This window comes from Thermobia domestica, chromosome 15, assembly GCF_964235325.1.
Source record: "Thermobia domestica chromosome 15, izTheDome1.hap1.1, whole genome shotgun sequence".
Taxonomy (NCBI): domain Eukaryota; kingdom Metazoa; phylum Arthropoda; class Insecta; order Zygentoma; family Lepismatidae; genus Thermobia; species Thermobia domestica.
Window position 1 is genome coordinate 58,918,375 of NC_137468.1, and position 15,917 is coordinate 58,934,291.

The following is a 15,917-nucleotide window of genomic DNA, read 5'->3' on the forward strand; positions in this document are numbered from 1 at the left end:
ATATTTCTTTCTATTTAAAATTATTTATCAGAATATTTCATTGCAATTGCTGTGAATTCTCCGTTTCATTCATTTATGCTTAAGTTTCGTGTTTAATCATACTCAAATCATTTCTGAGGGTTATATATTAAAAATTCAATGTAGGTCCCTCAAGAAATGAAGACTTGAGTTGGATATGACCTCAAGTCCACTTTTTATATTTTACAGGAGAGTGAATTTCTGTTACAGGAAATCTACATGTATTAGAGCAATGGTACCTTGTATTTGTGAAAGGGAATCAAAGCAATAAGTTTGGCAAATATTTACTTTAGCTATTGTCCATAGATGAGGCCCTTCCCAAAGGTCTCAAAACTACAAAAAAAAAAAAAAGTCTTCAATTTTGGACGTGAGGCCTTATCCACCTCCACTCTTCAAATATTTGATACTGGTTGGATTAAAGTGTTATCTATTTACAAACAGTGTTGTTTGGACAATGCAAAATACCGTTCAGCTGAAGAAGTAACATTTGAGACGAAACATCGTGGTAAATAAATATCTTTCAATTGAACGGAGTACTTAATTTTAATCGTTAAAATTATTTACTATGTATGAATTTTATTTGTTCAATAACAAATATGTATATCTTCCATTACGTAAAAGTTTAAAATATAAAAATATCTGTTGAAATTATTCAAATGATCATTTTGTAACATAACCACAACTACTGCTGTACTACACGTCCGAAAACGTTCAGTAACAGCCGGAATATTGCAAATGTGCTCCTCTTACGAATGCAACGCTTCTTTACAACGTCCATTTTCTAACCTAAGTTCATAGAAATGTTTGTATACGTGATGTATGGTAAAATAGTAACTTGTGCTTGCTGATATATGAATACTTTTGTACTGAAATTGCTCTGTGTTTTCATGGTAAAATATACATATTTTCGATTGCAAATATTGGAAATGAACGTGCTTCTAAATTATACAAATACGTAAATGGCTTTATGATTATTACAATACGTACATAATGGACGCAACATTACTGCCATCTAGCAAATTAGTAAAGAGCTATTTCTTGTATACACTTAAGACTGTCGTATTTTTTCATTACATGCAGTATTTTATACCACAGAAACATTGTGAAAATTCACTTAATGACTGTAAATAGTTTATCTTTAGTCGCAAATTTTGTTATGTACAAACGTAGTTTACATACTGAAATACTATTAACTTGAGTATATTGTCAAATATCCATTGTTACTGTTATAACTTACTTATGGACATATATTCAAGGTAAGTTACTATTCAGGCATGTTTGATAATGTATTGAAGTAAATTTCTCGTGAGGTATACTGAATTCTTACTGTTCTTAGAACTATAGTAAGTAATAATAAATACATGTGAAATGTTTTACACATGTTACATATACATAAAATGTAATATTATGCTATCAACTGCGTGTTGTATATGTAACCAGACAATAGTCTGTTTTCGCACACTTTTATGTATGTTACTGAAATGTAAAACGTTCTGTGATATAAGATCAAAATGTTAGCACAAATTGTATTTATATTCTTGTGGGCAGTATTATACGAAGAAACTATATTTTATAACTTATTTACATAATGTAGATGCCTAAATGAATAAATTTAATTTGCACTGTACAAAGTGTGTTCTAGTTTTCTTTCATGTTGTTTTTATTTATTATATTTCAACTCTTCTTTTGAAAAAAAAATAATTTATAAGTTTATTATTTATACTTTACAACATAAGTTTAATAGGAACGTGCATAATTTTATTGAATCTTATCGTAAATTTATTTTTAAATCGTATGTTTTTTTAAAAAATTGGCGTGACTTGGATTTAGTGTTAGCTCAATAATTGAGCTTTCAGCCTGAAATCAGCCATTTATACTTTCGATTGATGAAAGAAAACAAAGTATGACGATCATGTGAAAAAACTCGAATTCGAGAACGTTTCATGGTCTATACCAAGGATGTTAAAAATAGAGGATCTGCCCATATGTATCTTCATCCTATTAAATCGGTGAAGCCAAAAAGCAACCAAGCATCGGCATGTCTGATTGGCTACTCTTGTTTCTGCCATCGTCTGATTGGCTACGCGATCCTATTGGGCGGAGTGGGCAGAGTAGGGGTGGTGAAACTGTGACGTATGGCTTCAATATTTTGTTGTAAGGGCAGATTCTCTATTTTATAAGATCCTTGGTCTATACATACCAAAAAGAAGTTATTTTTCCACGTCTTTTCGCCTGTTTGCCTTACATTCGCCTAAAGGCTTTACAATTCAACGTATCTCACGAAATTTTAAAGTTAATGTTTTATGAGATTCTTGAGATGCAGGGGGTATCCAATTTTCTTCCTACCCCTAAAAATAAGGGTAGTTTACTGAAGGGTGAAAATCAAACTTAGTGCTTTCGAAAACTGCTCTGATTTTCTTTTATATTGCATAAATCAATTTATCAGTAACAACCCCATATTATGGTATACGTAATTTCTCTGTGAAAAATCGAGGATGGGTAGTTTACTCTTGGATTGAATTTTTTCGAACGATTTTCTCAAAAACAACTCAGGTGATTTTGTTCATATTTCATTAATAACGATAATACTGCTTAAATTACTCCTTACGAATAAATTCGCAAGGTTTTGTTTACATTTTGGGTGAGTTCCTTTTCAGAATGCTTTCTCAAAAACGACAAACGATTTCGTTCATATTTCATAAATAAATATTTCATTAATATTTCTATAATGTTGTGTAAATAACTTTCATGAGAATACTGTATCCACAAGGGGTAGTTCACGCATGCTATATAATCCGTATGAACATAGAACATCTCCAATAATACAAAGGAAAAATGCATTACCTAGGCAACAAATGTTTATTGGCAATTCCAGTTAAAGAAAATGAAAAAACGACATAAAAAATTCCATAAAACTTAGAGATCACAACATAATAATAATAATAATAATAATAATAATAATAATAATAATAATAATAATAATAATAATAATAATAATAATATACACTATGAAATGCCCTCTTTATTGTGATTCACTTTTCTCATGATTTTCCAAAGGAGGTGGGGAGAACAGCAGGTTCTACGTAATATCTCCTTGTAGTGGTGCACAAATTACTGTTGAATGCTGTTATCGATAATAATTCTCCCACAATGAATAACGTTCTATTATCCTTTAGGTGCTAGTTCCTATATAGAGAGTCGATGTGACTCATGCGATAAGCTTTTGGTGTACACTTAACAATGTCCAATAGGAAAGAACAACCAATCGAGGTTGCTTATTCGAGGAATAAACGCGCACTGGAAGCCAAGACAGCGGTTTCTTAGAGTGCTAGAGGAGTGTTGTTCTTCAAACCGGCTAAGTCCCGAAAGGTTGACAATAGTTTATTTAAATATCCAGGGTAACTATGTAGTATTGCATACCTAGCACATATGTAAGATATACTCGAAGTAAAATATTCAGTCCTGGCAATTTTGATTTTCTTATCTTAGTAAGTTTGCAACATTTTAACATACACAAGAAACTGGGACCAGTGATCATCACACGAAACGCAATTCTAAGCCCAAAAACCCACTGAATGTTAATCAATAGCTTACATATAAGGTTTTATTTCAAATAAATTTCGATTAGCAATATTATTGACTGGGCTTGTCAGTCTTTGCTATACCTGGTGCATTGAAGAAATGTGATTCAGATGAAAAGATGATTTGTTCTGCTGACTACAACAAACTAAATGAATTGGTTTCTCATCGATGTTCAACAACACAAAGAGTTACAGTATTACTCAGAAAAAGGAATGCATTAATTTATGTCTTTGATGCATAAGAGGAATTAAAATGAATTTTTCTATAATCGGGGACAAAAATATATATGGAACCGGAAAGCAGTTACATCTGGTGTCCGACATAGCGAATAATCTGCTTATAGAATACAAAGTCAGGTTAAGAACTCTGGTCGTAAGGTATTTTAAAAATTTCAAAAAGCAAGATGATTTCTTGGAAATTTCGTATTAGTTTCAAAACTAAGTATAACTGACAACATTGTTGGGTAATATGAACAGTTAACACTGTTCTGTCGAACATGTAAAACTGCTTTCCATTAAAATTTAGTCTCACTAAAAAATCACTAAGTTCCTTCACATTATACTTCATGTCACTGATAGTGTTTCACTGATAAAAGCAGAGTTATATAATAAAAGTACGGAAATTAAACATTTGGTTTTCATCTATAGTTAAAATCTTCGACGTTTTATATTTAGTCTTATTTGCTGCTTGGAAGTATATTCTTCCGTTGGATCTTTGTGGTCCATTCGAAGTCTATATTAAATGACTTCTTCAGAAATTATGCTCCCACGGTGGAAGTTCAATATTTTTAGGATTCCATTATGAAAGAAAGAGGATAGATCTGAGGAATAATTGCAGTGTAGAAATTTTTCTTTTCTCTTTTTTTTCACAAACATTAAGAAAATTTTATACTCATTGTATTCACTGTTGGATTTTATTCACATTTTCTTTCAAAGGGCTTTAATGTTTTGATCCAATCTCTACACAATATTTGTATTTTGGGGGCCACGGTGGCTGTGGTCGAGCTTACTTCTGGCGCGTGGGGCCTTTGGTTCGATACCCAGCCAAGTAAGTCTGGTGGACAACATCGGGTCCGTGGATTTTCTTGAGGTACTCCCGTTTCCTCCTACTTTCTCATTCTGCTGATTCTTCCATTATTCATTTGCCTTAATGCAATGTTTCCCTTAGCCTGAAAGGACAATCGTGAGACGTTAAACTGAAAGATTTCATTTCATTTCAATATTTGTATTTTGAATAACACTGAACATTCAATATTATATAAGTCAAGTTTTTCTGGAGTGTGTCTAATTCAGTCATTCATTATTTATTGTTGCTTTCTTTTAAAAATAATATATTTAAATAAAAGAAAAACTAAAACATATATTGCTCTACATTAATTAGTTTTTTCCTTCAAAAGTTCGTGTGTCCATAATTCAGTCACTATTATTTTATTTACTCATTCAATTTTTTTTTATCTCGGAAATATTTTCATTCAATAAATGATAAAATATATATTTGAATAAAGAAAAGAGTAGACAATTATAGAAGGAAAGCTAAATGATCGAAATATTAAAATGATATCCAATATTGAAAATATAAAAATGTTGCTTACGTATGGTAATGCTATTAGGTTCATAAAATGATCTTGATGGATGAGCACACAAAGTAATTCTGAGGAAATGTTTTTGTGTAACAAACTTAACTGGCAAATCTGCTTTAAAAAAATAATTTCCAAAATCTTAGATAACGGAAAATTACCACAAAATCCCTCGTTGAAAATATTCAACCATTATGATTTTCTCAATATGTGTAACGATATCAACGTCATATACCTTGTAGAACATTTGAAGGGTAAGGGGAAAGAACAAGGAATGTCCATGTATGTGCTTTATCGGGTGCTTTGTCCTATCTGTTGGTGGCTTTTGGTACTATTTGACTGTATATGCCACGTATGCGTAGATGTAGAAATGTCCATGTAAAAAGGAGCGAAAGATTTAATAACCCTATTCCTTGTACGCGGTTTTCAATATTAAAACGCCGTTTTCTCGAAAATGCAGTTTTGTGACATTTCTTCTTTTTTCCCCTTACCCTTCATTTTATTTAGCCTTCATATGTAAGTTTAAATTTAAAGATCTGAACTTTTGCAGAGATTTAATTCTTGAAAGTGTAGCTAGGAGCTTCAAGCGTGTATACATATACACCTGGGAGAACAGCTAAGGCTTACATATATTTGTTAGGAGAGTTGTGTTTAAGGGAAGAAAGAAAACTAAGTTAATTCGTTATCGCTTATTAAAAATATTGCATCCATTGCTGTTTATCGAAGCTTGTAGAAGGCAAAAACGGGAATTCCCCGATGCTAATTTAGTTAGTGAATATAATTGAACAGTAATTATATTGTGATTCAACATAATTTGTTGATCTCGTATACGTAATTGACATGAAATCAGGTTCTTCAGATTTAGATCCAACACAATCTGTATTTGTTTTTTGATGGAAGTGTAACTGTTTTCAGACGACTAGACCTTTGTTACTATTTTAAAAGGGTTAATTATACGGTAGAATTATGTCTATTGTTAATACTGCAAATATCTGACTGGAATGCACAGGTACTGATGAATAAATCCTTTGGAAATAACTTACCACTAATTCTCAACTATCTATATAACTATAATCACATCTAATATTTCATCTAGAATCCAGAGTAATATTACAGTTGGTTTCTTTTGACCCCAACGACACAATCTTAATATCTTATTAGATAGAAAATCTCTTTCCCTACAAAATGTTTCTGGTTTTGTGAACCATTAGACAAAATAGTTGTATTCTTTTCTCTATCCACAATTACTTTCTGATGGGAATCCTACAAAATCTTCAATGAACTATTTTTAGTAAAATTAGCAAGTTAAAACGTTTCAGGATTGCTTCAGTAGAAAATTACCACACAGTATATTTTGCACTACACGTACATTTCTCAGGGACACTTGTTTAGGTTTTCCTCCTGATTCCCCATATAATTCAAACAGTTGAGTACAATATTTCGATATTACCTTATATTTATAACTAATATATTCCTCCATGCCCAATTGGTTTGAGGATGAGTGTTAAGCTTTTTAAGAACCACCGTACGGTACCCAGAAAACAACCTTAGCAGTATTTCTTAATGGAGATTTCCACCACTTATATGTATATCGGTAAAATATGCATTTTAAGAGAGCTAAGTTTGTTACCTAAAACTGGTACGAACTGATGGAAGATTTAGTTCAAATTCCGCAGACCACATGCATAGCTCAAAATATGAAATAAAACACGAAGAATAGTTTTATGAGAAATCCATGATACTGAAGAATCTCTACATACGTCAATGTTGCTCTTTCTAACTCTGCAAAGCTCTTTTGTTACTTCGATAGTTTCCCGAAGCTCCCCCGCCCCTCTGGTGGTTTCATTCCCTTATTGGTCTTGTTCCTCACGTCGGGGCAACACTCCTAAGGTCCGACAATGAATGACGTTAGGCCTAGTTCTTCTACCGTACTGGAACCCTCGTGTCGATTCTTCTACAGCGTCCGTCTTCTCTCTTCCGTGTGGACGAAGACTTGGAACTGCTAATTTCAGCTGACAAAGGAAAGGCGTGTGGTTTCGATGCGACGAAATTCCTTGGTTTGCAATTGAAGGTTCCGGATCCCAGTTTGTCTTCCCCAAATCCATACTGAAATAAATATTTCCGTGAAGTCTATCTTCCTACAGCAATAGCTGACACGGATTGTCATTGCCATATATAATCGCTTTTAGAATATTTACCCTGGGTTCTTACGCATGCTAGGAAAGTGAAGAATGAGGAAAAAGTATATACAAGCTGAGAAGGATTGCAAACACGGTAGGCCGAAACTCGGTTCAATCTTCTGTCCACTTTCACAATTTTGTAAACGTATATTTATTACAAGGGTACGTACCTTTAAAACAATTTCCAGAAATATTAATTTAACTTTTTTCCTCCAATCGGTATACATACACAGAAAATTCAGCTCTGGGTATATCACTGCTGGGTATATTACTTTTTGTTACTAATAAAGTAACATTGGCGAGAACTGGAAATAGGGGGCAAAACAAATTATATATAAAGATATGGCAACTATTCTTTAATTTGTCCAAAAATCGAACCAGATTAACTATTTCTGCACAAAAATCTCTACGAATGATAAACAAAAAAGGGATTGTGGAAAACTTTACGAGTGGACAAAAATCAATAATATGCGAATATATGAGTTTTATTTGCTGCTATAGACAACCATAGACAATCACCTTTTTCACAGTATGAATAATTTACTCTAGCCAGCAGTTTGTATTGTCCTAGAATGGACTGTATTCTTTTAATCATTCTATTAAAATATTTTCTGTACATGGTTTCTGAGTTACAAGCCAATCGCTAATTACTATATATAGATATATACATACACATATCTACTTTGAAAATTAATTGGACCCTTCTATTTCTACACTGCTGACAACATATACTGGATATTGTCTGCCTGAAATGGTTTCGACTAACTGGTATAATTGTTATCTGTGTGAATATCACACATTTCTTATTAAAAACAAAATTCCAGTGAGGGAGAACAACACATTGTAAAAGAAATGGTAAAGAATGGTATGATTGCATTTTGTTTTAATTGGTAAATATGGCTGACTCAAGATTGTGCACAATGAAAAATTAATATACAAAATTAATTCACACATAACATTGGCGAAAGTACGCTATTTCTTGTACGTTCTATTGTTTCTCGTGTAAGATCTATGTAGTACTGGTTTCATTCTTAGTTGTTCAAAAAAACTAAGATCTATATCACCGTTTGTGATTGAAGTAAAATTATTGTACTTTAGAAAATTCATATTTCAAATTGATTTCAATTCTTACTTAGGTAAAACTGAACGAAGCACCACAATTAAAGAAAATATATCAGCAAAGTTTCGCTATTATAACAACGCCTTCATCAGACATTGATAAGCCTTGTTATAACGGCGAAATTGTAACAGTTTGGTAATATATTTCTTCAATTACAGTGCTTTCCTCAGCTTTATTTATTTGAACAGAAAGTACTTTATCAGCACACGGATGTATTGGATGTATTCAGTCACTGGTATTAAAATTCCGTTGATGTTATTTCCTACGGAATGGACAGTGATTCTGCTGTGACTAGAGGAGAGGATCTTCAGCACCGACTTTATGAACAATAGATTTTATAAATTAATTCACTAAAATATAATTCTGTATTATCTTCCATCATCTAGTACTATTGCAATTTCAAACTATTCACATCAACCTGTAATTACATTCTCCGAAGTGCAATATATTTTGTTTATTCACCAGGCAAAGAATAGCACATCTCAATTCTTACTTCTGCTATGAAACAAATGTTCAAATTTGCGTGTCACGAAGCAATCATATAAATACAATTATGGCAGTTTACTATGCATACCATTCTTCATTACCCTCTCTCTTTAACCTATGTGTTGCTTACAATATTTGTTCCACATATTCTTTGATTTGAGCACAGTTAATATACAACAGCTAAATTTCCACCGTCTAACATTGTTCCATCATTACAATTTCTCTAATTTACGATGGCCGACGGAAATTCTTTCCAGCATACACAGCTCCTGAGCCAAGTTCTTCTTCAATTCGAAGGATTTGGTTGTATTTCGCCAATCTCTCAGAACGGCACGGTGCTCCTGTCTTAATCTATTAAAGAAAAGAAGACAATATTGTTAGTTCCTGATATAATCTAGTTACAATAATATGGCTAAAAACACTTGTACACACAGAAAAAGTTGTGCTTCTGATGTTTCTCCAAATTCAATGAGATCTGTAATTTTAATCTACATTTGTTTAAGACAGCAGCATTACGCGAAAGTTTTTCCGTGAGTACAGAAAAATACGGTTTTTATATGATGCTTTGGCTCCCTCCTACTACGAACAGACGTTTCAGCACGGGCTGACACTGCACTAATTGATTCGAATGATAAGTTTTAAGTATTTACTTTTTTCTCTTTCTGTCTCCTTTCTTTGCGAGACTAACATTTGCGTGTCTCCATTATGGTGAAGTTTCTGCGATTTCAGTTTCTAGCATATTACTAATGCATTTCTCTGAGAACAAGGCAAGTTTAATTTTCTTTGCACTCTACATTAATAAAATTATGGAACTATCCATTCTAACCGAATGAATATTTCGCAGCAAACCACATTCACTTATCAAAATTACAGCTTCCAGTAAATTTACTTCAGCTTCCAGTAAATTTACTTCATACAATATTACTACCATATTGTGTTTTTAGCATCTGCATAGATTTTCCTAGCTTCTACTTCATACAAAGAAAATAAAGAATGGCGCTTGGCGACGCCTGCGCCTTTGCGACTGTGCACCACTCAAATAATTACGAAAGGAAAAATTGAAGGGAAAAACTAACTTCTTCCTCTGCCAATCTAAAGCTATGAGCGAAAGCTAGTGTACTCTTTTAGCACGTATGATTATTTTTCCCTCCATTTTTGTGGTGTAATTCATTACATATACCTGAAATGTGTTAACAATTTGATAATTTCAGTACACCGATCACCGAGGGCATGCTGACCGCAGTTTGAAGATAGTGGACAACAAAAGAACGAAAGCAGTAGTGTGTGGGTCTCAGTCTTAGATGGCGATGACGCGACTGAACTGATTACACAATTAACAATTATCAAGCGCGACCGTATAGCAAAGCTACAAGAGGCTATTCCACAGAATTACCATTGTGTGGGTCGTGATGTGCCAGTGGTTCATCTGTAGACACAACGGATTCCCACAGCAAATGTACTGCCGCGATACACTTGGTAGCGTCAGGACAAAGATCAAGCTGCACCAATCTCATGTAACAATTGTTTCCGCGATTACCGGAGGCAGAGCTGGGTTCCTCTAACACGATTCTTGTCACATCTCATTGCGGTGTATCGAAAGAGACTGAAGTGTCAAGAAGAATGAAGAACGGTGGTATTTAGCGATAAGTGTAGTGTGTCTCGGACACTGTGACGCCGTGTATGATTGCAAGCGTGCACGTGACAAATCCAGCATGTGTTCACACTTGTCAAAAAGGATTCACTTCTGGCATATCGCGGTATGAGGAGATTGAGCTATACATAAGTAGCCTATGGTCTTCACTCAGATAAAATTGCATGAGTAAAGCTCATACATTCTATTCTTTGACTTTATCTAGACACTTCGCGGATCTATCTTTCAGCAAACAAAGCACGTTCTATATTTTCAAGGCAATCCAGCGTCATGGTTCACTCCTACCATGGTCTGCTACGTCTGCCCACTTAAGCCCAATCGAAAATGTGTGATACATGGTGAGTGTGTAACTGCCAGTCGGGCTCCGGCAACAAACGACTGGCTACTTACCCGAAAAGCTGCTTGTGTGGGCATTCGAGGTAGTTACAGTTGCTATTAACGTGAGCCCTCTTTACCAGTACCACCTACCACCACCTTATGTACTAACTTTGGAGCAAATTATCAGCAAGTAAAAACTGTCATGGCTGTTTTAATCAACAACTACAATTACTTTAGATAACCCGAGTTTTAAAGTAGTGGTGGGCACAAAAACCGGTTATCGGTTTTTCACCTGATCCGGTTTCGGTTTTCTTCAAAACCGATTGTTTTTTTTTTCAAAATTTGTTATATTTCTGACCAGAATGGTGTTTCGTTGTTCTCCGGAAACCGAATCCATTTCCACAGAAATAGTCTCATGTGTTTTCGAAAAGTTTTCACCGAAACCGGTTTCGGTTTTTATAAAAACCTGTTTTGCCCATCCCTAGTTTAAAGGTATAAGAATTTTTACTTACTGAGAAAAAGTTTAGTTTACCGGTTAAATTAATACTGCCCTATCCTTAAAAAACTGACTCCCAGAAATAGAATCCAAATTCAACGTAATTAAGATGAAATTTGTTAAGAAAAACCTTGTCGGTGTAAAATTTGAGTTCAACTACAAACATTGTCACTGTTTAAAACTAGTTAAGTTCAGTACAGATAGAAGTAATTAATATTCCTGGTATTACTGCTGTTACATTACGTTCAAAATGTAATCTTGAATTTTCGCACTCTTGGACCAAGTCCTTTTTCTGGTGCATAAGAGATTTTGAAAAAGGGAGGAATTTACCTTGCCATACAACTAAAAACTTTAAGGATCGTACTTCTTATGAGAAGGTGACAGAAAATGTGCTGTTGCCAGATCGTGAAACAACTAAGCCAATCCTATCCTTCATACTCCGAAGATGGACGACTATATCAATCCGAAATGAGCAAAATTAATAGATCCTTTGTGAAAGAACTATCGCTCACGCAAATGATGAAACTGCTCATATTTGGATAAATCTAATTGCGTTTTTATATTAATTTAAAGTTGAAGAATAACATGAAACTAATTTTTAAATATATCCATTTATGGGGTCGTTTTTGTCACGACTCTATAGAGCAGTATGTTTAACAATTCCACTGGATTTAGCATTCTCAAATTAATATAAAAAGCCCAATTAGAAAGGCATCCAAGTGGCACGCATTCTACGACTGGTTTGAGCAGTAGTTCTTTATATTTACCACTCACTATTAGTTATGTGAATATCATTTCTAGATACATGCTAAAAACTGAAATTGTAATCAGATAACAGACAATATGTATAAAAATATTACTTAATGTTAACCACCTATATATTGATGCAGACAACGAAAAGGCGGATCCAGGATATGATCAATGGAGGGGCTAAACAATATTTTGCCGTTTTATTTAGTGTAAAGCAGGATTGAAGCGCATTTTATCCAGTGTACCTCAGCGTCAAGGGGGGGGGGGCTATAGCCCCCCTTGGATCCGCCACTATATATATATATATATATATATATATATAGAGAGAGAGAGAGAGAGAGAGAGAGAGAGTGTTTTTCAGATAAAACGTCCAGTGCTTATAAATCCGAAATGGCTGAGAATAAAAAGATGAAACAAAAACAGATAGGAAAATGTCATAGGGCGCATCCCATGGTGTTGTTGTGGTGACCCACAGGGCCCTCCTTCAAGGGGGCCCAGGGGCCAACTTCAAATTTTTAAATAGGAACATGTATTGAGTCATACCTCATTCAATAGTACTTGAAAAACGAAACAACTTTTGTAGGAAACAATTTTCGATTTGGGCCACCGTTTTTAAATGGCCGCAAAAAGTGGGTCCTATATCAGATAAAACGTCCAGTGCTTATAAATCCGAAATGGCTGAGAATAAAAAGATGAAACAAAAACTGAGATAGGAAAATGTCATAGGGCGCATCCCATGGTGTTGTTGTGGTGACCCACAGGGCCCTCCTTCAAGGGGGCCCAGGGGCCAACTTCAAATTTTTAAATAGGAACATGTATTGAGTCATACCTCATTCAATAGTACTTGAAAAACGAAACAACTTTTGTAGGAAACAATTTTCGATCTGGGCCACCGTTTTCAAAATGGCCGCAAAAAATGTCCTGTATCAGATAAAACGTCCAGTGCTTATAGGCCTAAATCAGAAACGGCTGAGAATAGAGAGATGAAACAAAAACAGATAGAAACGATGATAAAGCATATCAAGTGGTGGTGTTGTGGTGACCCTCAGGAAACTCCGTGAAGGGGGCCCAGGTGTCAACTTCAAACTGATCCAGGACTTTTTGCGGCCATTTTGAAAACGGTGCCCCAAATCGAAAATTGTTTCCTACAAAAGTTGTTTCGTATTTCAAGGACTATTGAATGAGGTATGATTCAATACATGTTCCCATTTGAAAATTTGAAGTTGGCCCCTGGGCCACCTTGAAGGAGGGCCTTGCGGGTCACCACGACAACACCATGTGATGTGCCCTATGACATTTTCCTATCTCAGTTTTTGTTTCATCTTTTTATTCTCAGCCATTTCGGATTTATAAGCACTGGACGTTTTATCTTAAACATCCTGTATATATGGCGAAAAGTGCACTTTTTTGCGAATACATTAATGTTCCCTTTTTCAGGTCATGTTCATGTCTCCTAGCAAATTGTCGAAGAATTCGTTGCCACAATGAGTCCTTCTTCCACATCAAAGTACTGGATTAATTCATTCGTGCCGTTTTTTAAGACGTCCACGCTAATGGGAATGCTGTGGAATATATCAAATGGTACCTCTGTTATCAGTAATTTGTTGCACTATTTGTAGTTTGTTTTGCTAAGGGTAACCAATTCTAGTTTTTCAGGGTTTGAAGTTGAAAAAGGTCATCGCTGACATGTTTTCTACGAGTTTAACCAGGGCTTCAGTACCGCAGAGGCATCCAGACAAATCTGTGTGGGGAGACGCTGTTGCTGAAAAGACCACCAGGAAATTATTTGACAGGTTCCGAAGTGGAAATTTTGACCTGAGCGATGCCCCATGTTCTAGTCTTCCATCCCACTTTGATAAGGACCATTTGCACGAGTTGATCCACCGTAGTCCACGTCACAGTGATCCGGCAATCGGCCAAGGAAATGTGAAGTGGACACGCAATTAATGTGGGACACTTTCAATGCACGGAAAAAGTTCAAAAACTGTTCGTGGATCCCTTTTCACTCAGTAGAAATAAGAACCAAATTGTTGCCATATGTGGTTCTTTGCTTATCCCCCATGGTAATGTCACCAACATCGGCTTTTTTCACACACTGTTATCAGAGGTGAGAAATGGTATCTGTACGAAAACTTTAAGCATAAGAAGAAATGGATTAGCCCGAAGGGAAAGGCAGCACCACGTCCCAAACATAATTTGAATTCTAAGAACATGGAAGGGATTATCTACAGTAAACTTCACTCCGTAATTAAAGCACTGCTGCTTTATACTGTTACGGAACAACGTGTTGAGCGTGCCTTGAAGAAACAACTCCGAATAAACGACATGGCATTGTCATCCACTCGACAACGATAGACCATATGTGGCACACATGACAATCAGTCATTCAGCAACTTCACTGGGAGGCTCTTTTATCCGACATATTCCCCAGATGAGACTCCTACATATCATCTTTCCCGGTTCCTGTCGAATGCACTCCATGGCACATCCTTCGACAAGAATAAGCAGTAAGATGACTTCTATGCATCCAATTTACAGAGTTTTTCTCCGCAGTCATCGAACAACTACCTGAACATTAGGAACAGATTGTGAATAATGCGGGAAACACATTGGTAATATACTGACTGATTAGTTCAACCCTCAAAGAAGAAATGTATCCATTAGTTCCAAACGGCACGAACTAATGAATCCACCCTATAATGTAAATTTCTAGCATTTAAATACATATAATCTTGATGCCATGACAAATTTGTAACCAACTTGGTGATTAGAAAAAATCCTACTTATGTATACAGTGTTATACTGAAATTTCTTTTTCAGTAAACTTAGTAACTAAAATAGTAAGAATATAACACTTTTTTGTCAACTATATTTGTACAAACTTATGTAATATTTTGTTTCAGTTTATCGTACAAATTTCCATATGTAGAAATGATTTTGTTAATGACTTTCTATTAGTAAAATTTTTAATTCTATCATCCCACTGTTACTACAGTTGCTACTCTCACTTTGAAACTCAATTATAAAATTCTCATATCATGAGAATTCCAGAGCTGCTTTTAAGACAAATTCCTACTTCGCAAAAAACGCTTGGTGTGAATTTTTCCAAGGATAAAACTGAAATCTTTTTCTCATACCCGAAAACCGATTTCCACCAAATTTCAAGAATATATACACACATTATGTAAGTGCGTCGAAAGTAATCCTCAAATATTTTATACACCGAAACCTCCTGGACTCAATGCGACCGTACCAAGGACTCTTGGTGAAAGAATCACTACCACTGATTCATAGGAACAACTGAAATCGTTAATTAAACATCTATTGTTCCTAAGCATATCTTCAATAGTAGTAATTTCTTACACTATTCTCACTTCAAATGTTATTTTGATTATCACGTTCAAAAGAATCCCCCCCCCCCCCTCTAAGCTTTAAACCCTAACACACCGAAACATTTTCACATAGACAACTAAAATAATGCACATACCTGTCCAGTGCTCAATCCAACTACAAGATCAGCAATGAAAGTGTCTTCTGTTTCGCCTGATCGGTGAGAAACCATGGTACCCCAGCCGTTGGATTTGGCAAGCAAATGTGCTTGGATAGCTTCCGTAACACTACCAATCTGGTTAACTTTCAACAGTAGACAATTGCAAGCTTTCTTCTCAACGGCAGTTTGTATTCGCTTGGGATTTGTTACAGTCAAATCGTCACCTACAATCTGAAAGAGAACATTTGCA

General features: G+C 34.9%; 1 protein-coding gene across 1 annotated transcript in view; it reads right to left on the bottom strand.

Moving 5' to 3' along the window:
• Positions 1-7,825: 7,825 nt before the first annotated feature.
• The window catches only part of Eno (alpha-enolase), a 42,809-nt gene continuing 34,717 nt past the window's right edge, over positions 7,826-15,917 (bottom strand). The window contains exons 8-9 of the mRNA XM_081739712.1: positions 15,665-15,898; positions 7,826-9,313 (exon numbers count right to left, since the gene is read on the bottom strand). Coding sequence (XP_081595838.1) covers positions 9,191-9,313; positions 15,665-15,898 — 357 coding nt within the window. The 3' untranslated portion in view covers positions 7,826-9,190. The remainder of the gene's footprint in view (positions 9,314-15,664; positions 15,899-15,917) is intronic.